Raw genomic sequence first — 25,440 nt, 5'->3', positions numbered from 1 at the left:
CTGCCCTGGCAATAAGTACTAGAAAAAACAAATGTTGCTCTCTCTAAAACAGAGAAGTATTACTCCATCCCTTGGCTAGTATGCTAGCAGTCGCAGCATCACCTAGTGATAGAGCACGTGTGCCGTAGTGCAGAAGGCTTTAGGTTCAGTTCTCAGTAGTAAAAACAAGAAAAATTGAGACTTGAGTGCTTGTGTTTTAAGCTGATATATACATACATAGGAGTAGGTGTGAGTATATGTGTGGAAATGGGTAGGAAATGGACTGTTTTCTCAGGTCTGTACGTGAAGTCAGTGTAGAGGCAAACTGTTTTGACCCTGCCCATTATAAGTGGTGCCAAAGGTAAACTGCCTTTGGTAGCAACGTGAGCATCGATGCTTCCTGCGTCCACAGTAAGCCCGCTGCTGCTTTCATCTGCGGGACTGCCAAGTGGCTTGAGCTTCATGTCTGTCTTCCCGGGGAGGGGAAGGAACTAGTAGTCACTGTCTGCCTGGGAAACACGCCTGACACTCCCGTGTTCAGCATGGTGGCAAAGCACAAAACTGTGTATTGGTAATTTGGAAGTCAAGTTCACTAGGAAATGGATTTGAGATTTATCTTTAATTTGAGAAAATGACAGAGTCACCATTTACAGTTTTCTTGAACATGCAGGGTTGTGTATTTCATTATGGGGAGGTTTGGTGTACAACATAGTATTCACAACCTTTACAAGGCAGGTCAGTTAACCAAGGGACGAGGGCGGGGAAGCAGAGGGACACCTGTCAGAGCTTACCAGCTCCCCACTGCCACCAGGCATGACCAAGTAGGCTGCTGCAGCTCAGCACAAGGGTTTCACAGCTACTGGTGTCTCCATTAATTCTTAGTTATTCGAAACTAAGCTTGCTATTTCACACACCCCATCTTTATGCCTGGAGATCATCAAAAGAGACATTTCCTGAACTGCTGTACATGTGGCAGCCCTGGGTTTTCGGGTGTGTCTGACAGTTTTTATCTACTTACAGTAAATAAACTGCTGGCTGTGAGTATGTGTATGTATGCTGTCCACATGCCTGCATGCATGTGTTGGTGTATGGAGACCAGAGCAACTCAGGTAGTTGTCCTCAGTTGCTGTCCACCTTGGTTTTTGAGGCAGGGTCTCTCTGACCCGGAGCTCACAGATTTGCTGTCTTGCTGTCCTCTGTCTCCAGCTCCCCAGGGTTGGGGTCCAGGTCCAGGTCAGGAGGCCTGGCCTGTCTGCTCTTTGTAGTTTTGTCTACTTGCTTGTTTTTGTTTTGTTTGTGTCTGAGAAATCAAACTCGGGTTCTCATTTTACCAACTGAGCCCTCTCTCTAGCTCCCAGTACCTTTTTCTATGAGAAATGTTTTCACATGAACTGCACATGCTGACACTTGAGTGCCCGACAGATAGACTCAGGAATGGCTTCTTACATGCCAGCACATTCCACGGAAAACTGAGGTTACAGAGAACTGTCTTGAATTCATTCTGCCTGTGAGAAGGAAAGTGCTCCCTTGGCTCGTGTGAACGAGACTGGAAAAAGAGAAACTGTTGAAACTGTACATGTTTTCAGAATAGATAGAAAACAGTGAGCATCTGAAGCTGCCTCCCATGTGGAAAGCTGTGGGGCCCACCTTAGTCCTTTACACACCAGGTTTGTACGCAGACATGGCTGGTTTTAGTGCTGGGGATCAAATCCTTGTGTATGCTAGGCAAGTGTTCTATCTGGAAGCTACGGCCCCAGCTAGGTTTTTCTTACACAAGACCTGTATATAGCCCAAGCTGGCTTTGAACCTGATCCTTCTGCCTCGGCCTCCCACGTTCTGGGATCACAAGTTTGCTTGACCATACCCCACACTGCTCAAGTCTTCAGCTTGAGCCTCTCAGGATGGGAGAGCTGGGGCTGCCTCCTCAGCTCTCTCTTCCTTCCCTGGCTCTGTGCCACACTGCACAGCGAAGCCCTGTGCCTGCCCACAGAAGGTACTCTGCCTCCTGCCTGAACTCTCAGCACCGTGCTGTACTGTTCACACTGAAGAGATAGATGCTGTGTCAGCCTCACCAGGCCAACAATCAGGGCCCCACCCAGCAAAGTCAGTAAAGGCCAAAATAAACAATGAAAAATAACCTTGTGGCCGGACTTCCTCAGGACAACTCCCATCTGGCCGTCGGAACTGTAGAAACAAGTGAAAGTTCCATTTTTGTGATCGAAGAATTCCTTGATGTCCCGGACACTGTTGAGCAGGTCAGTCCTGTCTCGGTGACACTTGGGCGTGTAAAAGCACTGGGAGGTTGTGGGAGGGAAAAAGCACTCTTTTAACAGTGGCCAGCAATGAGGGCTGCGGGCAGACCATGTTTGTTAGCTATTTGGCTTCCATATTGAGGGGACTACAGAAATGTGAGACATGGAGCAAGGAAGATGGCTTCAGCAGCAAAGGTGCTAGCTGCCAAGCCTGACCCCCTCAATTCTATCACCAAAATCACATGGTGGAAGGAGAGAACTCATGCCTGTGAATTATCCGCTGACCTCTACACACCACACATGCACATACACACACCCTCTTTAATGTGTGACTTTAGAAATGACTGCATCCAAGATAGAAAATCAGAAATCCGTAGATTAAGTGTTTAATCACCAGCAACACTAAGTAATAGCATGTCATCTAATAAAACCTTTATAGTTATATGTAACTATGAACTGTAAATCACATGAACCAGTGGTGTAATTTATTTAAACTGTAAGTTCTTTAGATGTCTTAATAATCAATGCAAGATTTAGCACACACCTTTAATCCCAGGACTCAGGAGCTAGAGGCAGGTGAATCTGAGTTCAAGGCCAGCCTGGTCTACAGAGTGAGTTCCAGGACAGCCAGAGTTACCCAGAGAAATCTTTTCTTTTCACCGCTCCCCCGAAAAAAGAATTACCAGCTTGGCTAAAGGAAGACTGAATTCATTTATTCTAACCAAGACTACATTGGGGAGACACTGCCTGCTTAGGACTTCACACTGAACCAGGAAACTGGAATATACCTCTCCTTTCCATGTACCCCATTTCTCCAAGACGGCTGCAGCTTCATATCTCCGGGTGGAATACTATGACCATATTCTGAAGGGGCTGGGGCTTTGCTCAGTAGGTAGAGCCCTTGCCTCACATACACATTCCTGGTTCAGTCCTCAGCCTCTTCTCACAAGACTTGGTAATCTCAGTACTTGGAGGTAGAGCTAGAATGATTCCAAAGATCAACGTCATCCTTGGCTACATGGCAAATTTGGGAACATGACCCACACCCTCCAAAGAAGACAATGTTCGCTAGAAGGGAACTGACTTTCCACGGATGGCTTGTGCCCCACCCAGGACAGCACTATGGAAGGGCAGCAGAGAGAGGTCTGAGTTGTCAGATCCATGTTACCTTGGGGTTGCTTCTGACGGCCTCATCGTCGTAGTGGAGAAGCAGTTCCTGGCCTGAGTGGGTGAGATTTACGAACACCTGCAGGCAGGGATACCCACCCTGGTCCTGGCAGCTGCCCTCACAGGTAGAGGTGAAGTCCAGCCAATCCTCTGCAATGCGCGTGTGGATGGTGGTGCAGTTTGACTCCTCTCTGCTAGAGCTGTGAAATTGAAAGTGGGCTTCTAAGTAGGGGTGTGAAGATTTTAAAGCAGCTGGAAAGTCAAGTTGTGCCTTCTAAGACACAGCTGAGGTGATGGGCCGTCCCATACACCAGCACAAACATCACATCGTGACCAAGGAATGTGTGGAACACAGATGGCAAAGAGCCAGGTGTGTTTAGCAGCCCTAACATTATCCTGTCGGGCTTCAGACTCACCCGAAGGAATTCACTTATTAACATCAAAACTGCCCCATGTGGATTCCAGGCATTCTCTCCCAGAGAGTCTAGCTCAGGTCTGAGCTAAAGCCTGAGAACCTCTGTACTAATAGTTTAGATGCAAGTATTGGCCAGGCGGTGGTAGCGCACGCCTTTAATCCCAGCATCTGGAGAGGCGGGAGCAAGCAGATCTCTGTCAGTTTGAGGCCAGCCTGGTCTACAGAGTGAGTTCCAGGATAGCCAGAGCTACACAATGAAACCCTGTCTCATCTACCCCACCCCCAAAAATGCAAGTATTAGGAGAAATTAACTAAATACCATTGCTCTGAATACTGAGCCACCAAGAGTTGATCTCCACTGGAAGACAAGGCTGGTTTTATGTCAGTGAATTCCTTAGGGTGCCAAGCTACCTCCTGCTCATCTTTATGCTCTAGGGAGTATAGGCATGATGGTACATGCTACAAGCTCCATCACATTGACCTTCGTTACATTTTCTTGGAAAACACTACTACGATCTTGCCCTGTGTCGTATACAGATAATAACTTGGGTATTGTACTAGTTACTTCCGTGTTGCTATGCTAAACCCCAGGACCAAAGGCAACTCAAGGAGCCAGGCAGTAGTGACACACCTCTTTAATCCCAGCTCTCAGAAGGCAGAGGCAGGTGGATCTCTGTGAATTCGAGACCAGCGTGGTCTACAAGAGTTAGTTCCAGGACAGGCTCCAAAGCTACAGAGAAACCCTGTCTCAAAAAACAACAACAACAACAAAAGGCAACTCAAGGAAGAAAGTTTTTTTGGATTATGGTTTCACAGGGCATCCCGTAGCAGATGCAGAGGGAGGGAGGACTTGGCAGCATTGGGTGTGAGAAGTTGTCTTGACTGTGATTGATGTTGGAGATCCCAGTCCACTGCGGGTAGCACCAGCCAGGCAGATCAGTCTGGATTCTATAGGTAAATTAGCAGGGCATGAACAAGTGAGCCAGAGAGCAAGCCAGCAAGCGGCATTCTCTTCATGGTTCCTGTCCCCAGATTCCCGTCTTCAGTTCCTGTCCCCAGATTCCTGTCTTCAGTTCCTGTCCTGACTTCCCTCAATACTAGACTCTGACTTGGAAGTATAATCCAAATAAACTCCTTCCCTAAATTGCTTTGGGTCATGATGTTTATCACAGCAACAGAAAGAAAACTGACATTATGGACACCTAGAAGACAAGGCTCCAGGCATGTCTGTAAGGAAGTTTCTAGAAGACTCATACTAACTGAGATTACATCCCATGGGCCGGGGTCCTGGACTGAATAAAGAGAGAAAGACAAATTAACTCACCCCTCCTATTGTCTATGCCATCCCACCATGTTGGCTTGTGCCCTCAAAGTGGGAAGCAAAATAGATACTTTCTTGAATTGCTTCCCACTAGGTGTTTGGTCACAACACGAGAAACGTGACTAACAGATTATCTGTGGACTCTGCTCCCATGAGCCCCTCATACACAAGGCTAAGTAGGCAGGTCCCTTTCCTCCCACTTTTTTTTTTTTTAAAAAAAAAAGTCCTTGTCTAGAGTCAGTGCTTCCTACCACACTCTCAATATCAGTCACAAACAATGGTTTTCCTCCAGAGCAAAAGTGCCAGCATGGAGACAGGTGTGTGTGTGTGTGCCAGCAGAGGCCACAGCAAAATACTGAGGTGGATAACAGGAGGCAGGTTAGGAGGTGGAGGAGCTCAGACCACACAAGCCGAGTCATATGGGAAGCCTCGAGGATCCTCCAGAAGGAGGGACCAGGCACCTCTATAGCACCTAGAAGAGAATTCAGTCCACCTAACACCAAAAGAACTAGGTCAGAGTTCTGAACTCAAGAGACGTGAGCTACCAACTGTTACGCCACCAAGTGCACAGTGCTCCACTACAGCAGCGACAGAAAGCTATACAGATGCTCTGGAAGCGTCACAGTGACTACAGACCTGAAGAAAAACACACTGTCACTGGAAATAGCCTAAGAAAAATGTTGGGCAAGTGAAAAATTACAGCAATGAAAAACATACTTGCATTGGGGAGACAGTAAAGGCATTTTGCCATATGAAGGACGGTCACCTCAGTGCGATCCCCAAAATCCGCATGGTGGAACTAACTCCTTAACTGCAGCCCTCAGCAGGAGTGTGAGGCGCGTGCACACACACGCACACTCTCAGACAGGCGTGGGGAGCAGACACAATATCAGACATGAGCGTGGTACACACACACACACACACACACACTACGAGACATGAGTGTGACACACACGTTGAAGAGCTCTGTGTGGATCTGTTGGAATGTTAAGTACGCTGACTGTGATCTGGCTCTCTCTCGGGGACCTCGGAGAGCTGCAATAGAGTGCCACTGCCCCATGCACCAGGGCCTGAACCCTTGAGACACAACAAGGTGTGTTTAGAGCTTTAAAACAATGGTATCACTTCACTAGCTCCATGTCCCTTTATAGTTCGAGAATTTCATTCTTGCACGTAATGTGTACAGTCAAAGCCAACACCTTTGTCTCTCCCATTCCCCCCCCCCCCCGCACCTTCCCTCCTGGCTTCATGTGTTTGTTGTTTTAACCCACAGAGGCCACTCCTCTGTATGAAGGGTGTAGGACCATCCAGGGGAGCATGGGTAACCTCTCGGGTGGAGCCCCTGAGGAAACTGACTGCCTCCTGCATCATCCATCAGTGGCGATAGTTCCCCTGCTAAGGGTGGAGCTTACTTAAGTGTCTCCCATTTGTGCCGGGAGTCTTCTGGCCTGATCTGCAACTCTCAGGCCCTTGGACTGAAAGATGAGGGGTGGAGAGGAAGGTGGACCCACATGGTTGAGGAAGAGAGCTGACTCCCCAAAGTCATTCCTTAACATGGCTAGCTGGTACACACTCTTCTCTCCCTCTCCCTGAATATACCTGTATGTGCACGTGTGTATGTGAACACCCATTTCTTCAGCTCACATAGATGCGTGGCATGCAGCCATGTGCCTGTTTAGAGGTGAGGGAAAATGACTGACAGGAAAAGGAGAGAACGCTGAAGAAATACTAAGCAAGAGCTACAAATGTCTCCCTCGAAGGTCACACAGTCCCTTATGGTGACAAGAATAACCTGGACTCGGCGCATCTGAGCAGCCAGTGCCGTTAGGGAGCAAGCGGTTGTAAGATTCCAGGAAGTGATGTAGCTGAGCAGGAGCAGAGAGAAGTTTCTTCTGCTGGTGATGCCAGAGACAACGCTGGACTAGCATCTTCTAGTAGGGTGCTTTTGTGCTACCAACCATGCCAGTCTCAGCTGGCAATGAGACCATGTGCAGAAACACATACGAACTGTGAATGTGGGGTAACTCAGGAATACTTCACAGCGCCTTCTCCACCCCACAGTGTCCCCAGCTTTGACAGGCGAGCCCAGAGTGTGCCCAGGAGAATGGACTGCAGTGCTAGGCTGGGCCCGTCCGGGAGCTCTGGGTATTGACCTGTGTCTCACCTGAGCATGAAAGGCTTCAATACAGTGGTCCCCAATAGGAAGAACATCGGCACAGAGGAGGCCATCATGGCGATGCCCAGCAGCGTGGCACGGTCCTCTCCCGCGCTTGATGGAAGCTTCGGGTGCACCTTCAGCAGGTCTCCATTGCTTCTGCCTGAAGCCACAAGTGCTGGCCTTTGGGGTAAGTCAAGGAAGATGCTGTGTGAGCTTAAGAGAGCTCAGGCATTTATCATGTGGCCAACCTGAGTCTGCCTCACTAAAGTCATGAACAGCTTCCTGCAAGGCCCCAGATCCCACACCCAGAGCTGAGAATGGGCGCCATCAATATAAGCCAGTATGATATGTTGTCAAATATTTTTAAGATATAAAAAGTTGGGTGTGGTATAATTTACATTATATTGGCAAATCATCTTGTGCTGTTTAAGCTTGTTGAAAGTGGACTCTGGGAGAAAGTGCAGCTCCCTTCTCCAAGACTCCAGTATTTTTTTTTGTCACATACACTCCAAGACTGCTTGTCCTGGGTCAGGCTGGTCCCTAAGTGTGTCTGAGAGAAAGGAGAATGGCAGACAGCTAAGAGAGTGAGAACAGCGCACAGCTTGGGGCTGGGGGGAATGGTAGTGGTTAAGAGTTAGAACACCCAAGTTCCCATTCCCAGGTCCCAGGTGAATTCTGGGTAATCATGACAGCTGCCTCGAACAAGTCTGGGGGTATGGCTCTCGGTCGTCACCTGTAATGCAGGTTCTGGGCCTGCTTGTCTTTCAGTGGACTCTACAGCCTTTCTGAGTGTGATTTCTCCATATTCCTAGGAACTCTGCATGGAGAGCACAGCTCAAAAGCCACGTTAGGATGACCTGGGACAAGAGGTTGTTCTTGCCGCTGCACATCCCCTGCCCCCATCACCTGAGTGAGACAGCATGCCTTTGGTCTGGTCTGCTGCTCACAGGTTCAAGGTTCCTCCCCCTCCCCACACCATCCCTCCATCCTCGAACAAACCCATGCTCCTCTCGGCTCTGCCCTCCCTTGTTGCTTCTATCCTGGGAGCTGAGATAATCCATTCACAGGGATATCTGCTGAGTGGTGAGGCCATCACAGTTAGACATGGTGGCAGCCACAGGCGGCATCCAGGCACGCAAGCATCTGCTTGGTCTTTTCTGTCTATTTTTTCCTAATGTAGTATTGTTTGCTAACACTAAAATCATGACAGTTCTCATTAAAATGCTTATTGCTGCCTTTTGAAATCATCACAAGATCCACATTCCTGCCTTTGGACCACTGGCCAGACCATGATGGCTTCCCTGTGGTCAGGCCTGAGTCCTCCTGTTGCCATGGTAACTTCACTCCCCCAGGTCAGCCTCCATCCATTCCAAGCCAAAGAGATGCAGCTCCAAGCATGGGAACTCAGATCCCCCATTCTGCTGAGAAAGCTTCTGAAGTTTAGAGCCAAGCGAAAGTCCCATGGAAGGAACTGCCAGCTGTGTTTTGCTTTACTTTGTTTTCCTAAAGCATATGCCATGTTTGATCTCATCCCCTTGCTCCTTCCTGTCTTCTCGCTGCTGGCACTGCAGACTGTGACGGTGGACAGCCCAGACTGTCCTGGACCCAGTGCCGAGAAGAACACCTGTCCCTCTGGCTAATGCCACTGTGGGTCCCAGCAAGGCTTGCTTGAGGGGGGGGGGTTCTGTTTTGTTGGTTTTGTTTTTGGACAACTTGCAGCAATCACTTCTTTCCTTCCACCATGTGTACTCTAGAAACTGAATACAGGTTACCAGGGATGGTGTTTGGTACCCTTTCCCACTGAGTGATTTTACCAGCCCTGCTTGTCAATATCTAATATCCTCCCTCCTTCCCGTTTGTGTGTGTGTGTGTGTGTGTGTGAGAGAGAGAGAGAGAGAGAGAGACAGACAGACAGAGAGACAGAGAGAGACAGAGAGAGAGACAGAGAGAGACAGAGATGGAGAGAGACAGAGAGACAGAGAGAGACACACACAGAGAGAGAACATTTTGGTACACACATCCATGTGGGATCAGAGGACATGTCTCTTTCATTTTCTTCTCTTTTCTTTCCTTTTTTTTTCTCCCTAGAAAAGATTTCTCTGCTTAACAGTCCTGGTTGTCCTGGAACTAGTTCTTGTAGACCAGGCCGGCCTCGAATTCACAGAGATCTGCCTGTCTCTGCCTCCCAGGTGCTGGGATTAAAGGCGTGTGCCACCACTGCCTGGCTTCTTTCCTTTTCTTTTAAGCACTCCATATGCCAGGCTAGGAGCCTCTGGAGATTCCCCTGTCTGTAAGAGCACTGGGGCTGGGTTTGAAGTCAAGTCCGCATGCTTACACAGCAGATGCTTCGCCCACTGAACCGTCTCTCCAGCCCTCTCCACTTTCTCTTTGAAACGTGGTCTCTCCATGGGACCTGGGGCCGTGGCTCCAGCCGGCCAGCAAGCCTGGAGATGCTCCTGCGCTGGCCTCCAGCAGGGTCTGGGTTTTTGTGTGTCTTCTGAGGGATCAAGCATGGATCCTCGCACTGTCCCAACTGAGCCATCTCCCCAGCCCTTTCTGCGGTGCTTTTAATATACTCACCGCATACACTCCATGAAAATGGCAAGCTGCAGGGAAACGGCCTGACTTGCCAGATTCTGCTCATCCCAGGCCAGAGGTGCCGTCCCTTCTACTTCTGCCCACTTTATACCAAGTACGTGAGGGAAACTGACAGTCCCAGAGCACCACTGTAAGGAGGTGACTTCATAGAGAGTGTGATAATGTAGTCACTGAAAATTTGCATGTGGATTCCCTTTCGAGAGGATAGTTTATGCAGTACACACAGAGGACACCAGATAGAGGGGAACTAGAAAACTGTCTGCATACAACAGACCAGTTAGCTTATGACTGTAAAAGTAATAGGCTTCTACTTCAGCCATGGGGCGAGCTGCCTACCTACCCCAGCTGAGTACACAGTCAACGTAGACTAAACCTTAAAAATAAAGAGAAAATCACAAAGGACTAAAAGCATCTGAAAATGGGAACCCTAGCTTGGGCATGTTACTATCAGCTTGTAGAACCTGCCCCCAGGGTTCTGAGGTAGGAAGACTATGAGTTTGAGGCTGGCCTGGGCAAGATTGTATTTTAAAGAAGAAGAGAAAGAGAAAGAGAAAGAGAAAGAGAAAGAGAAAGAGAAAGAGAAAGAGAAAGAGAAAGAAAGAAAGAGAAAGAGAAAGAGAAAGAGAAAGAGAAAGAGAAAGAAAGAAAGAAAGAAAGAGGGAGGAAGGGACGGATGGAGGGAGGGATGGAGGGAGGGAAGAAAAATGGGGGGAAAAGCCCATAGAACAAAAGATAGAATAAATTTCACCTTCTGGGACCCACGTTTGTGGGGTGACAAGGACCCAGGCCTAGCCAAACACAGAATTTAATTCATCACTCAGCTGGAGCCTGGACTCCAAAGGATGTGAGATTCAGTGTCAGGTAATGCAGACATGGTACACATACCATTTCACGGGAACCCACAGAAGAACCCTTTCCAAACCAGGGTGCCGAGGAGAGGAAGGGCATCCCAGCTGCCCCTGGAGTGTCAGCAATCCTCAGGGACTTGGCGGTCAGTGTTCTGGCTCTACATTTGCTTGTGTGGTTGGTTGATTAATTGCTTGAGCCAGAGTCTTCCTCTGTGACTAGGTTGGCCTTGAGCTTATGACCCTTCTACCTCAGCTCTCTTGCAGAGAACCTGAGTTTGGTTCTCAGCACCTGTGTTAGAAAGTTTACAACTTCCTGGAAATCCAGCCCTGAGGGATCAGACACTCTATTCTGGGTTCCAAGGGCACACACACGTCTCTGTCTCTGTCTCTCTTACACACACACACACACACACACACACACACACACACAGCGGGGGGGAGAGAACACTGATATGAACCTTAAAAATCTATATTAATTGTAAAGATGGTATAACATTGATTAATTCTTCTGGAAGATTCAGTTCTAATTTATATATACCCAGTATTACTGCCTCATTGACAGAAGTGTGATAAACAGACAATTCACTGTCTTATTTGACATCTTTTTACACCCTCTGTAAGTGGTTCATAAACAAAGATATGAAAGGGTCTGGAGGGAGATGTGGCTCATCACTTAGAGCATTTACCGCTCACAACCATCCATAATTCCAGGTCCAGAGCATCCGATGCCCACGTTTTACCTCCAAGGGCACCAAGAACACACATGGTGCACATACATATATGTAGTCAAAACATTCATACACACTTTCTAAAAGTCCAAAAGCCTTTTAGAAAGTGAAGAAGCAGAAGGGAGCAAAGCAGTCACTTCTCTAAGTAATGGATGTGGGCTGCACATTCTCCGTGAGCACAGACAGTTTTGACTCGGCCACAGAATGGACCATGGAATGGCAGCAGGCAGAAGGGTGTAACTCACCTTCCAGCTCATCAGTGTGGGAAACCTGAAAGCTGCAGGGAAATTGAAAGGAAACATGCTTCATTCTCTCTCTCTCTCTCTCTCTCTCTCTCTCTCTCTCTCTCTCTCTCCCTCCCTCCCTCCCTCTCTCTTCCTCTCTCCCTCCCTCCTTCCTTCCTTGCTTTTTCTTTCTTTGTTAAGACTTGTTAACACATGCACACACGTGCGCGCGCACACACACACACACACACACACACACACACACACACACACACACGTGCATGCTCGAGTGAAGTGCCGGCACAGGCAGAGAGGCACCGAGCCCCACTGGAGCTGGGATTACAGGTGGTTATGAGCTGCCGAATGTGGGCCAGGAACTGAATCCTAGCCCTTGGCAAGAGCAGTGGGCAATGCTACCCACTGAACCGTCATCTCTCCAGCCCCGACTCTGCCATTTAAAAAAATTACTTTTATATGTATAAATGTTTTTCCTTCATGTATTTTGTGCACCACATTCATGCCTGGTGCCATTGGAGGCCAGAAGAGGACACTGGATCCCCTGGAACTGGAGCTACAGAGGATTGCAAGGCACTGTATGGGTGATGGGAACCAAACCTGGTCCTATGGAAGAGCAGCCAATGCTCTTAACTACTACATCATTTCTCCAGTTCCCCAAGTTTGCCGTTTTAAGTACAATTCCCTTCCTGGATTATTCTTGTCCTTATATTGTTTTAAACAAATCTGACCACATTAGATCGTTTAGGGTTTTTTAATTTTTTTATGTTTTTATTTTATATTTTTAATATCCTCGCTTAATTTCTATGTCATTAGCAATTCTTTGTAAAGAATTTTTTCTACTGATGATTTAACAGTCCATTAATCAGATAAGATGTCCAGTTCTTGCCTGCATCCCTCGAGTTGGATGTTATTAGCTTGTCTTCCGTTGCTGAGACTGTAAAAGCCCTGTCTGGAATGAACTCAGTGGAATTTCAAGCACTTTTCATCCCAGGTTTTCAGAGTGGTTGAGAATGATCTCATCTAGGCAGTGAGATGAGTCAAAGCATTTATCTTTTGCCAGGAATATTCGTATCCTGGAGACATCAACAAGTGTCCTCTGTGGCACTACTGTCCTTGTCCTGTCCTCCCATCCAGTCCTCCCTGCCCAGTCCTCCCTGCCCTATCCTCCTGCTCTGTCTTCCCTGCCCAGTCCTCCCTGCCCAGTCCTCCTGCTCTGTCCTCCTGCTCTGTCCTCCCTGCCCAGTCCTCCTGCTCTATCCTCCTGCTCTGTCCTCCCTGTCCAGTCCTCCCTGCTGTGTCCTCCCTGCCCAGTCCTCCTGCTCTATCCTCCTGCTCTGTCCTCCCTGTCCAGTCCTCCCTGCCCTGTCCTCCCTGCTCTATCCTCCTGCTCTATCCTCCTGCCCTGTCCTCCTGCTGTGTCCTCCCTGCCCTGTCCTCCCTGCCCTGTCCACCCTGCCCTATTCACCCTGTCCTGTCCTCCCTATTGTACTCCTTGCCCTGTCCTTCCTGCCCTATCCTCCTGCTCTGTCCTCCCTGCCCAGTCCTCCCTGCCCTGTCCTCCTGCTCTATCCTCCTACCCTGTCCTCCTGCTCTATCCTCCTGCTGTGTCCTCCCTGCCCAGTCCTCCTGCTGTGTCCTCCCTGCCCTGTCCTCCCTGCCCAGTCCTCCCTGCTCTATCCTCCTGCTCTATCCTCCTGCTCTGTCCTCCCTGCCCAGTCCTCCCTGCCCTGTCCTCCCTGCCCAGTCATCCCTGCAGAGGGCAACTTTCCCACCAGTCCTGAGCACAGCAGCAGTTCCAGTGCTCATGAGCAGGTAACTTGCTGGCTGCCTAGCTTTCTGGGTGTGATCGGGACAGAAGCCAGCAAGCAGCCTTGCCCTTTGACATGGGAACTGTGTAAGAACTGTTCCTTAAAGGCTCACTGTAGCCCAGCCACATGTTACAATTCACCTTGAAAGGATTCCCCTGCATTTGTGACTCGGCATGGAGTGTGGAGGGCCGGACCACATTCTCCATTGCTTCTAGGAACAAAGGTAGAGATTGACCTCTGTGACCCCAAGGTGTGGCGGCACACGCCTTTAATCCCAGCGCACATGCTTTGTAACTCTCTACCGCTGCGTCCCTGCCTACTCCCGAGGTTTCACCTGGGACTGGGAGCAGTTAACCAATCCAAGAAAAGACACGTCCAGAGCAGGATCTGTTTCCTTTATAAGGGATGGGTTCCATCTTATCTGGGTCTCCGCCATGTGGCTTATGCTCTAGCTCCCAAGAGACATAAAGCTTTTCTGCAGAAGGATCCTATGTGTCCCGCGTGGTTCTTGCTGGCGAGACGGTAGCGCGGGACATCTGGTGCTGATACCCGGGAAAAAGAAGAACTTTGCACCACCGGAGACCCCTTGGACACAAGGAGGATTCAGAACTGCAGGCATGCGTGCTTAGAGAGGTACGCTCTAAAGTCCAGAGAGCATATCAGAAACTGAGCAGCAGTGGGAGGTTGTGCGCGCACCCAGATAAGTTAAAAAGGACCCCCCGGTAAAGAATGGGGGAGACAGAAAAAAAAAAAAAAGTTAAAAAGGACCTCCCGGTGATTTTGGGAGAGTGGAGATGGGGGAGAGGGCTGATTTGCAGGGTCAAAAGCTTTATGTTGTGTTGTTCATGTTGTCTTTTGTGTACTGGATGGGAGAGGGATATTTGAACTTGGAGACTGCTGAGGATGTGGTGTTTTGGGAGGGAGGTTCTGTTTTCGTCTCCACGGAGGGGGAGAGCCTAAGGGTGTACTTGGGATTTACGTGGTTTGAATCACCGAGACCTCCTGAAATGTTGTAATGTATACCCCTAAAATTCAGCGGCCCAATAACAGCAGGAAGCAGCCAAAGAGACTAAACGACGCCCAAATTCCCTTAAAGATTAAATGAGGTCCTTTCAAGCCTGCTTCTCTGAGTTCAGCTTTGCTCCGTGCACCGGTTTGGGCTCGGAGTGGGTGCAGCTGGGGCTGGAGGGCGGCTGGAACGGAGCTTTGCTCTGTGGCTATGGTGGGAGGCATATTGCGCAGGCTCAGTTGGTGCCTGGCCTGGAGGGTATCACAGCAGTACCGAGAATGAGAACGGTGCCACAAGCTGCCAGGTCAGAAGGCTTGCAATGTGCCTGAAACTGTGAGGGGCTCTGAGGCTGGAGTGGCTTCTGTTCCGCTTGGCTGAGCTGAGCTGTGCTGATCCTAGGTAACAAAGGCATAGCCTGGGGCAACGGGCGGGGCGAACAATGCTGGCTACTAGCCCGAGAGATTTTCCATCTGAATAAGGAACTGAAGAGATAGCATAGGGGTTAAGAATAATGCCTGCTCTTCCAAGGGTCGTGAGTTCAATTCCCCAGTGACCACATGGCAGCTTACAACTATTTGGTTTTAAATCTAATGTTTCAGGATCCACAGGGAGGTAGATGCAAAAAGCCCTTAGATTTTTAAAGTGATTGGGTCGTTGGCTGGGTCTGTGAGAGTTTGTTTACAGCTGCTTTTGCTATGGCACAGGTGTTGAGAGTTTGCTAGTAGGGAAGCGGCCCTGTTCGCCGCCTCTCCCATCGGCCCCTTGAGCCGCAGCGGCTCTGGCGCGGACCTTGAGATGTTGCTGCCTGTGCCGCCTCGGTCTGAGTGTCGGCTCCCGCCACACTCCGCCACCAACACAGCCTCAGAGAACTAGGCTAGCCCCGCGGGGAAGGCAGGGGCGCCTGGGGGTGGAGCCGCACAGCGGGACACGGGGAGCCGCGCAGCGAGCAGGTCCAGGGCCGCACACAGCCCTTGGATGACGGGCGGGCTCTGGAACCCGAGGCCACCGTACTGGCAAGGAGTACGGGAGCCAATAAATCTTAAACCTTATATCAACAAACAGGGCCTGGGTTTTTCCTAGGCACCACTGGGACAGCACGGCCCATAACATGGAAAACAAAGACCCTCAATCAGTTATCTACCACAATGGCTACAGCCCTGGATCAACAGGCTACCATAGATACATCTATTAGAGGTAGAATAAAGAACAGGTGGATATCTTATGGCAGCTTGCCCAGTTGGGCTGTGAATGGAAAACTCCAGCCTTATGTGTGACCAATGTACCATATGAGAACTTTATAAAAGTGGCTAACTTGTCCCGAGAATTGTCTTTGTATCTTGCAGGAAAATTTTGATGATTTGCTGTCCTCCTTGAGATGGTCCATCGTGACAATCAACTCCACGCGAGTGGACATAAGCCTGGCCAAAGGATTCCAGTCCTGGATTGTGTCCTTCATCCCCTACTTCAAAGAATGGGTGGGGGTTGGAATGTTTGGAACGGTCCTGCTATGGAATAGTGTTTCTCCTCTGGATGGTCTGCTGACTCAAATCCCAAAGTCTGAGGGACAAAGTGGTTTTTGCACAAGCGCTGGCTGCCCTGGAACAGGGGGCCTCTACTGATGTGTGGTTATCTATGTTAAAGCAGTAAGGTTTAAGCCAACCAGCTCCTGCACCCCTAGGACTGTGGTCCATTGCACAGGGTGGAGTGCTTGGCTTAGCTAGCCCTGAAGGTTGTCGAGCTGAAGAGCATCGCACAGAGAATGGCCCTCTCTGAGAGATAAGTCGCTCTGCTTAAGGGTTTCTTGCCATATATTCCCTTTCCCAGAAAATTGGCAGAGGGCAGGCCAGATAGGTTCCAGGTGTCATGAGCCTAGGGACAGATTCCGTGTAAGCCCATTTTTATGTTTTCATTTTGGGAAGTGCGACCTCTATCTTTACCTTCCTAGGGAGTTGCCTTTCTGCAAAGAAGTAAAAAAAGGGGGATATGTGGAGGGCCGGACCACATTCTCCATTGCTTCTAGGAACAAAGGTAGAGATTGACCTCTGTGACCCCAAGGTGTGGCGGCACACGCCTTTAATCCCAGCGCACATGCTTTGTAACTCTCTACCGCTGCGTCCCTGCCTACTCCCGAGGTTTCACCTGGGACTGGGAGCAGTTAACCAATCCAAGAAAAGACACGTCCAGAGCAGGATCTGTTTCCTTTATAAGGGATGGGTTCCATCTTATCTGGGTCTCCGCCATGTGGCTTATGCTCTAGCTCCCAAGAGACATAAAGCTTTTCTGCAGAAGGATCCTATGTGTCCCGCGTGGTTCTTGCTGGCGAGACGGTAGCGCGGGACAATGGAGCATATTCAACTAGCACCTTCTGGAAATTTGTTTCTGCTTTAAAAAAAAAAAAAAAGAGGCTTTGGTCATTGTTCTCACCGTTCTGGGTGTTTGCTTTTAATTACAAAACTGCTTAACAACTTTTTTTTCAAAATAGCAAATGAGGTTGAATAAAAGCCACCACCAAGTTCAGGGTGGGAGCTGATATCCAGCTCTGCATATCAGGAATGAAAGTGAGATGCAGCTGCCGGGGACAGACTGACTGTCTTCCTCGTCATGAGCAGCATCTAAACTTTCACTTGCTGGCCTGGTCGCTGCTCAATCTCCTGCCATGCAGGGGCTCACTGTAATTGCTCATAAAAGCATTAGACCATAGCTAGGAGACTTTCTCTGCTCTGTGGTCTGACCCTCCTACCTGCCTGAATCTCATCCCCAGCCCATCCAGCCCCTCCCTCTTCTTCACGCCCCAGCCCAGGAGGGTAGTTAAAACGGGTGGTGAGCTGGTACCCAGCTCCTAGTAGCAAGCTTCCTGTGGTGGGAGAGTTTGGCCTCAAGGTGTACGCCTCCCAAGAACATGCCAGCACATCTTTAATATCTCTTTACTCAAAACCCCGGCACTGCTCTCCTTTCCTCTGCAGCCCCAGCTCTAGGACAGGCGTGGGAGCCCCACTTCCCTGAAGCTTAAAACTCTTCTGCTTTGCACGCCCTGGGGGAGCTGGGGCCCTAAAACGATCCTTTTCACTTCCTCTTATCTGCGGCATAGCTGGGTGGTGCGCACCTGCCACCTCTGTCTGTACTGGGGAAGTGAAGGCAGGAAGATCAGGAGTTCAAGGTCAGCCTCAGAAAGTTTGCAGTCAAACCTGGGCTACAGGAGACCCTGTCTCAAAAAACAAAAACCAAACAAACAACCTCCCCCACCCCAAACTAACAAAACCAAAAATAATAATATAAAAAAGCTAATGTATACAGGATACACAGTCTTATCTAGTTTAGAGCGTTCAAGGATGGTTTACCCCTGTGCTAGGGCACACGTAGATAAGTGTCACTATTTCAAGATAAGAAGGTAGCAGACACTCAGAATCTTACAGCTGCCTAGATGGGGAGCTGGCACCTGAGTCTGGTCTGGATCATCAAGACTTCACCAATGAGAACAAAGGCTAGAGTCATTTCTTCATTTCTTCACACAAAAGGTATTGAGCACTGCCTGAGAGCTGGGATCCAGAACCCACACCGCCTGCCTCCATCACCCGTGCTCCAGGTACATCAGTCCATACCTGTAATCCCAGCACTGGGGAAGTAGAAGCAGGAAGACCATTCTTAACTGCATAGAGAACTTGGGGCCAGCTAGTCTACCTGGGATCCTGTCTCAAAACAACAACCAAAGGTGGTGGTGGGATGGGGTAGGTGGTGGGATGGGGGTAGGAGGTGGGTGGGGTAGGGGTTGGGGAATAAGAGGGTATAGTTTGGGGTACCTTGGAGGCATTGAAACCTGGCCTCCTCAAAGCACCTACCAAGTTGAGCCTCCAATCTCAGCCTGTCCTCTAGAAGTGCACACAGCTTGTTTGGCAGGATGACCTCTAGTGGGAGATTCAGGTGGGGACTTACCTCCCCTGGTGCCTCCGGCCACCCTGCAGTGTGATTTGGACCGGGATGCTGAAGGGCTGCATGAGGCCTGCGGCTGGCCAGAATGGGTGCTGCTTGCCCGAGCTGTGCCCTTCTAGAACTCAGGAAGCTTGAGCATCATCAGAAATGGGGTTCCAGAGGGAGTTCCCAACTCCCTGCCTAGCCACAGCCACCAGGAGCTCTCTCTGGTTCACCCAGAGCTGCAGGACTTGTGGAAGTTTCCGAGAGAGGTGGGGACTCGGGCACAGATGCTCGTGTACCTGTGCGGTTCTGCAGTCAACAGGTCTCCCCCAACATTGCCTGGCACCTGCACCACCTGTGCTTCCTCTGAAGCCACAAGGCGCATTGTCATAGAGACCAAGAGGTTATGGAAAGTCCCGAGCCCCCAGGGACTTGGTGTAATTGGAGACAGACATACCTAATACATTATTACACATAACAAGAGGAAATGTTCTGTCCCAGACACAGTCTTTTTTTTTTTCAAATATTATGTTAGGGTACAGGTTTAACATGGCACCTTTTCTGGTTAATTGTCTGTTCTGGTTAAAAGAATTAGCTTTATAACCCTGCAAAATGACTCGGTAGGTAGAGGGTTATTTGGCCAAGACTGGGTGACCTGGGTTCCGTGACCAGACAACAGGTAAAGGTGGAAGGAGAGAGCCAACTCCACACACCTTCACAAACAGATCATGTACACGCACTCAAAAATAATAATAATAATCAATTCAATCTTTAAAATTAGCTTTACAGCAGACACAAAAGCACTCACCTCTATTTCCAGTCAGAAGGTAGAGGCAAGAGGGTCAGAGTTCAGAGTCATCCTCAACTACAGAGTGAGTTTGAGAAAGCAGAGTCATGCAGAGTCAGACACCATGCAGCCAGCCTCCAGGTCAGACACGCTGAATCTTTCTCGATGAGCCACCACCTCGTGGTGCTACACAGATTACTAAAAATGGGTTGAATCAATATGTGAAAGTTAGCCAATAAGAGGCTAGAACTAATGGGCCAGGCAGTGTTTGAATAAATACGGTTTTCGTGTAATTATTTTGGGTGTAAAGCTAGCCATGTGGGAGCCGGGATCCTGGCGGGAATGCAGCCCACTGCTCATCCTGCAACGTCTATCTCACAGACCATCATTACATATTTATCATTTATATCATTACCTGATTTTCCAGAATTTCTAAGACTCGGCGGTGGGCTAGAGAATTGGCTCAGTGGTTAAGGGCACTGGCTGCTGTTCCAGAAGACCCAGGTTCAGTTCCCAGCACTCACATGGTGCTCACAACCGGCTGTACCTCCAGTCTTACGGCATCCGATGCCCTCTTCCGTCCTCTGTGGGCACCAGGCATGCATATGGCACACCAATATACAACCAGACAAAACATTCATACACGTAAAATTAAACAAAAAAAAAAGAAAAACAAAACAATATTGTTTCTGGAAGAACAACTTAAACGAGGAAGAATTTAGTTTGGCCCCTGGAGTTTCATGGGGCTCAACCTGTGGTTGCTTGGTAGGCGATCAAGGTGAACCCGTCACCTGTTATGGGAAGGATGCAGACAAAAATACAGAAAGTGCCCAGGAGCAAAAGGTGCCCCCCCAATAAAACATGTTCTGGTGCTCTGCTTCCTCTAGCTCCTAAAGTTCCAGAACTTTCCAAAGTGGTGCCAACACCTGTATACAAATCCCTCCACTCGTGGGCCTTTGCGGGGACATTTTGTATCTAAACCGAACCAGCCGGTGAGACTCAGTTACCTCAGACATGAGTCATTTTGGGAGAGAAACTCGCTGTTGAGAAAATGCCTCCAAAAGACTGGAGTACATTGGTAGCGCCTTTTCTTCATTAGTGGCTAATGCGGGAGTGCCCGGCCCATTGTAGGTGGTGCTGGCCCCGGTGGGTGGCGCTGTGCTCTAAGAAAGCAAGCCGTGGAAGAGAAGCAGTGAGCAGCGCTCCTCCGTGGCCTCTGCTCCTGTGTCCGGGTCCCGGTCCTGTTTGAGTTCATACCCTCGTTTCCCTCAGTGATGGACTGGGGTGTGCAAGTGCAAGCCAAATAAACCCTTTCGTCCCCAAGTTGGTTTTGGTCGTGGTGTTTCATCACAGTGTATTTGTTAGATTTCTGAGGTGCTTAAGGAGACGGGAAGCAGAAGGAGACCAGACTGACCTCAACAGAAGAGACTGTTTATTTCAGAACAGCGAAGGGTAGACACTCTTCTGTGGGAAAGAGGTGCCTGTGAGGAGGGAAGGAACCTGAGTGTAGCAACTGAGGGGCAGGAAAGCTGTGAGGGGCTATAGGCCAATCTTGCCATTTTCCCTGCTCTCTCCAGACAGGCTACAGGAGATACACTGACCCAGAGACACGTGCTTGAGCAGGGCCAGCTAGAACCTCATCAGAATTCTGATTTTACAACTGAGGCCTTCTGCCCATGTCTGTTACTTTTTTATTGCTGTAACAAAGCACCACGCCCAACGTGACTCACGCAAGTGTTTAACTGGGTTAACAGTGTCAGAGTTAGAGCCCGAGACAGTAGCCTGAAGGGACAGGTAAGGATTGACATTCGATCTATCACCACCAGGCAGAGAAAAGCACTGGGAGCTGCCTGAGTCTTTTGAAACCTCGGAGTTTGCTCCCGCTGACACACCTGCTGCTCCAATAAGGCCACACCTTCTAATCCTTCCCAAACAGTTCCACCAATTATATTCAAGTATTCAAATATCTGAGCCTAAGAAAACCATTCTCATTTCAACTGCCATACACAGCGATAAAAACCCTAAAGCATCATGTTTAATTAACCCCGTCACTTAACCCCGTCAGTTTTAATTAATTAGTTCATTTGATGTGCATGACTATTTTACCTCCATGTGCCATATACAAGTATAGTGGCTGCAGAGGCCAGGAGAGAGCATTGGACCCATCAGGAACTAGAGTTCATGGTTTTGAGCTATCATATGGGTGCTGGGAAGTAAATCTAGGTCCTCTTAAACATCTAGTCACCTCTCCAGCCCCTTCCAAACTTCTTGTCATGAACAGCCTTTCTTTCTTGTCTTTTGTTCTTGCAGTTCTGCTCTGCCTTGCTTCTCCTTGGTTTATTAACCATGTGCTCAACCTTCATGTCTTTACCCAACCACAGCTACTCCTGGGAGCTGAAGTTGCCAGCCCTTATCTTCTGCTGACCTGCAGAAATGCAAGTCCTCACAGACAAAGGCGTTTTTCTTCTTTATCCTTGTTCTCAGATCCTACAGGACATGCAGAATTCAGGACACAGAGTAAATATGATGATTGAGCCGAGCGGTGGTTGTGCGCGCCTTTAATCCCAGCACTCAGGAGGCAGAGGCAGGCGGATCTGTGAGTTCGAGGCCGGCCTGGTCTGTACAGTGAGTCCCAGGACAGGCTCCAAAGCTACAGAGAAATCCTGCCTCAGAAAAAAAGAAAATGATGATTGAATCCATAGCGGATTTTCTTTCCCAATTAAAATTGAATCCTGGGAACGGCATTACAGCAAATTGCCAAGTAAATTGTGTCCTCAGACATCAAGTGGACGGCAAAGCTAGGAAAGTGATATGCAGAGGAGGCGAGAAGAGAGGTGACGAGAATGAGCTGTCACACGCTGTCACTCAGTCACACGCAGGCTGGACGAGAGCGATTCCCTCCCCAAACACTGGCATGATTAATGAGGCAGTTACCAAGCTCATGATTGTAGCTGAGGCTAGATGAGTGTAGAGTTGGTTGGGAGCTGAGTCCGCAACTCTGGAATCATCCTGAGCGGTACAGGATGATTTGTATTTCTTCCCAAGTTAAATGTGAACTTATGATGCAAGTGAACTTAAGAGAAAGGGCCGTAAGGACACTGGGAGCCCCGCACGTATAGCTGATGCGATGACTAATCCTGGCTGTCAACTTGACTGCATCTGGAACTAACTAACACACAAGCTTCTGGACTCTTATAAGAGATTACTTGCAGGAGGAAGACTCACCCTTAATGTGGGTGCTACAGGCTGGTGGCAGCCTAGATAAAAGGACACAGAAGGAAACTCCACTCTTTGCCTGCTTGTCTTTACTCTTGAGGGCGCGTCCCCCATCCTGCTGCCATGGCATTCTTTTGCCAACTTGAGAACCAATTTCTTTGAGCTTCCAGTATGAACTGAAGACCAGCTGGTACCAAACGAGGGCTGCTGAAATCCAGCCCGTGGACTAATCTCCAGGATTTTGGATTTTGTCAGTGTGAGAGAGTCCTCGCTGAGCTGTAGGAGGCACAGAGGTTTTTGTTCTCACAGATAATAAGCACAGCAGAACCAAGAGCATCAAATATGCGTGATTGTCTCTTCCAAGGGAGAGACGAGACATGCAACCTGTTTTTCTGCCCAGAAGCCTGGGATGGATGTGATTAATAGCCTGGTGACCTTTTCAGTATTTGTGTAGCCAAGGCCACCCCACACCCTCCCCAGACCCCAAACTTGAGATTGTTTTCTCAGTTACTCTATAGGAGCTATCTTTATGGAAGATGTCACTTGTACTTTATAAAAAGTTTCAAAGTAAGCAAGTCTTAAGCTTTGGACACGTGGGACTGAGTTCACTGTAACCAAGAAACTCTTTCCCAGACTGTGCTGCGTTTAAATATGCCTCGAATAAACTACTCTGGGTCAGACTCTCAAAGCTGAAGCAACACCAGCCTATAGACATATACCACCACATATATGAGAGGTAGAAGCAGAGGCAGGTAAATCTCGAGTTCGAAGCCAGCCTGGTCTAAATACTGAGTTCCAGGACATTCCGACTATGTAGACAGATCCTGTCCAAGAAAAAAAAAAATGTTAGGACAGCAAGAAGGGAGGTCTGGACAGAAGCCTGCCCACAGGCAAAGCAGAGGCTGCTAGGAAAGAGTACGCATGCCCAGCCATCTGCCCTCCACTTCAGTGGGCACTAGAGCCATCACGCCCTCTAGGCCTGTGGTCAGCACAGCATGCTGTGGCCTCAGCAACGCAGGCCAAGCAGTAACATTTCAGAAAGGGTCTAGTGAGTCAACACATTAACCAGGACTTTCCAGCCCTCAGTATAACTGTGTGCATGAGCAGAGAAGTTCCTGCCTACGGACCCTTTTATTCTGTGGGTAGACATAAGAAATAGAGGCCCAAGCACGGTTAATCCAAGTACTTGAATGTGCAGAAGAAAGAGAAGCAAACCCGGTTGGAGGACGTCATGGAAAACGGCAGCACAAACACACCGAGTTGAGAGCTTAGTGGCAAGGAAACGCCTAGGGAATGGAGAACAGGACACAGCTAGGCACGACGAAAGATTGGTTGGGAAGAAGCAGCAAACACAAGATTTCTGTAAGCCCTGCACTGGGGAGGTAGAAGACGGGCCAGCAAGAGTCCAAGACCTGCCTGTGCAACAAGATACCCTGTCTCAAAAGAGGCCCATCCACTAGAAGGGGGTTTGCCCTTAGCTGGGCTCAGCTCTGCTGCTCTCGGTCTTAATGAGCTGCTGCAGTGTCTCCCTGCTCCCCGCTGAAGTCTGAGTCATCTGTCTTGTTATTCACTGCGCTGGACCCACAGTTGTGAGTCACCGGAGCCAGCTGGTAACCTTTTTTGATCTGCCAGCTTCTTCCTCCCACAGGGCCAGGGCAGGGGCAAGACTGTCAGCCCCTGGCTTGGGTTGGTCACAGATTTGGGGGTTGTGTGGAGTGTGCAGTGGGCTGTCTCTGTGCAAATCAGCTCCCTCCCCTGGAGATGGCAGGGTCACAGCCTGTGTAGGGTTATTAAGGGGATTTATGGAAGAACTTTGGAGAAATAAACACACATCAACCTCTTTAGTGAGCCGTGAAGCTAGGAACAGGATGGATTCAAGACAGTCACACCACCCAGCCTCCCACCCCAGGCTCCATCCTTCACCTCCCACAAGAGGCCAGATTCCTTTCCCACCACGCATACTGTAGATCTCCTTTGACCAAAGGGAAAGGATGATTATAATGATGAAATAAACTTGATGTATTTTCCAGAGCCACATCTATGACCCTGAAGACCACCCCGTTAATTTTTAACATCGAAACTAGGTCAGAGCTGAGTGCGAAGCATGTGCCTTTTATCACAGCACTTTGGAGTCAGGGGCAGGGGCAAAGGTAGGTGGATCTCTGTGAGTTTGAGGCTGGCCTAGTTTATATAGTGGGTTCCACGACAGCCAGAGATAGGAGAGAGACAGTGCCTCTCAGAAAATGAATAAATAACAAAATAAAGTGGGTGTAACGGTCCATGGCTGTGACCTCAACATCTGGGAGGTAGTCAAGAGGGCGTGATGGTCCATGGCTGTGACCTCAACATCTGGGAGGTAGTCAAGAGGACGTAGTGGTCCATGCCTGTGACCTCAACATCTGGGAGGTGGTCAAGAGGGCGTGGTGGTCCATGCCCGTGACCTCAACATCTGGGAGGTGGTCAAGAGGGCGTGGTGATCCATGCCTGTGACCTCAACATCTGGGAGGTGGTCAAGAGGGCATGGTGGTCCATGCCTGTGACCTCAACCTCTGAGAGGTAGTCAAGAGAGTGTGGTGGTCCATGCCTGTGACCTCAACATCTGGGAGGTAGTCAGGAGGGCATGGTGATCCATGCCTGTGACCTCAACATCTGGGAGATACCCAAGAGGGCGTGGTGGTCCATGTCTATGACCTCAACATCTGGGAATTAGTCAAGAAGGTGTGGTGGTCCATGCCTGTGACCCCAACATCTGAGAAATAGTCAAGAGGGCGTGGTGGTCCATGCCTATGACCTCAACATCTGAGAATTAGTCAAGAAGGTGTGGTGGTCCATGCCTATGACCTCAACATCTGGAAGGTAGTCAAGAGGGCGTGGTGGTCCATGCCTATGACCTCAGCATCTGGGAATTAGTCAAGAAGGTGTGGTGGTCCATGCCTGTGACCTCAACATCTGGGAGGTAGTCAAGAGGGCGTGGTGGTCCATGCCTGTGACCTCAACATCTGG

The 25,440-nt window shown here is 49.3% G+C and overlaps 1 protein-coding gene across 1 annotated transcript in view; it reads right to left on the bottom strand.

Moving 5' to 3' along the window:
* Positions 1-206: 206 nt before the first annotated feature.
* Kcnmb3 (potassium calcium-activated channel subfamily M regulatory beta subunit 3) overlaps positions 207-25,440 on the bottom strand; it is a 74,359-nt gene continuing 49,125 nt past the window's right edge. The window contains exons 4-6 of the mRNA XM_087899565.1: positions 7,299-7,472; positions 3,400-3,598; positions 207-2,273 (exon numbers count right to left, since the gene is read on the bottom strand). Coding sequence (XP_087755691.1) covers positions 1,854-2,273; positions 3,400-3,598; positions 7,299-7,366 — 687 coding nt within the window. The 5' untranslated portion in view covers positions 7,367-7,472 and the 3' untranslated portion in view covers positions 207-1,853. The remainder of the gene's footprint in view (positions 2,274-3,399; positions 3,599-7,298; positions 7,473-25,440) is intronic.

The sequence above is a fragment of the Myodes glareolus genome, chromosome 20 (genome assembly GCF_982192425.1).
Source record: "Myodes glareolus chromosome 20, mMyoGla1.1, whole genome shotgun sequence".
In the NCBI taxonomy this organism is placed as follows: Eukaryota; Metazoa; Chordata; class Mammalia; order Rodentia; family Cricetidae; genus Myodes; species Myodes glareolus.
Note: the sequence above shows the minus strand (reverse complement) of the source record. Positions and strands in the feature narration are given on the sequence as shown.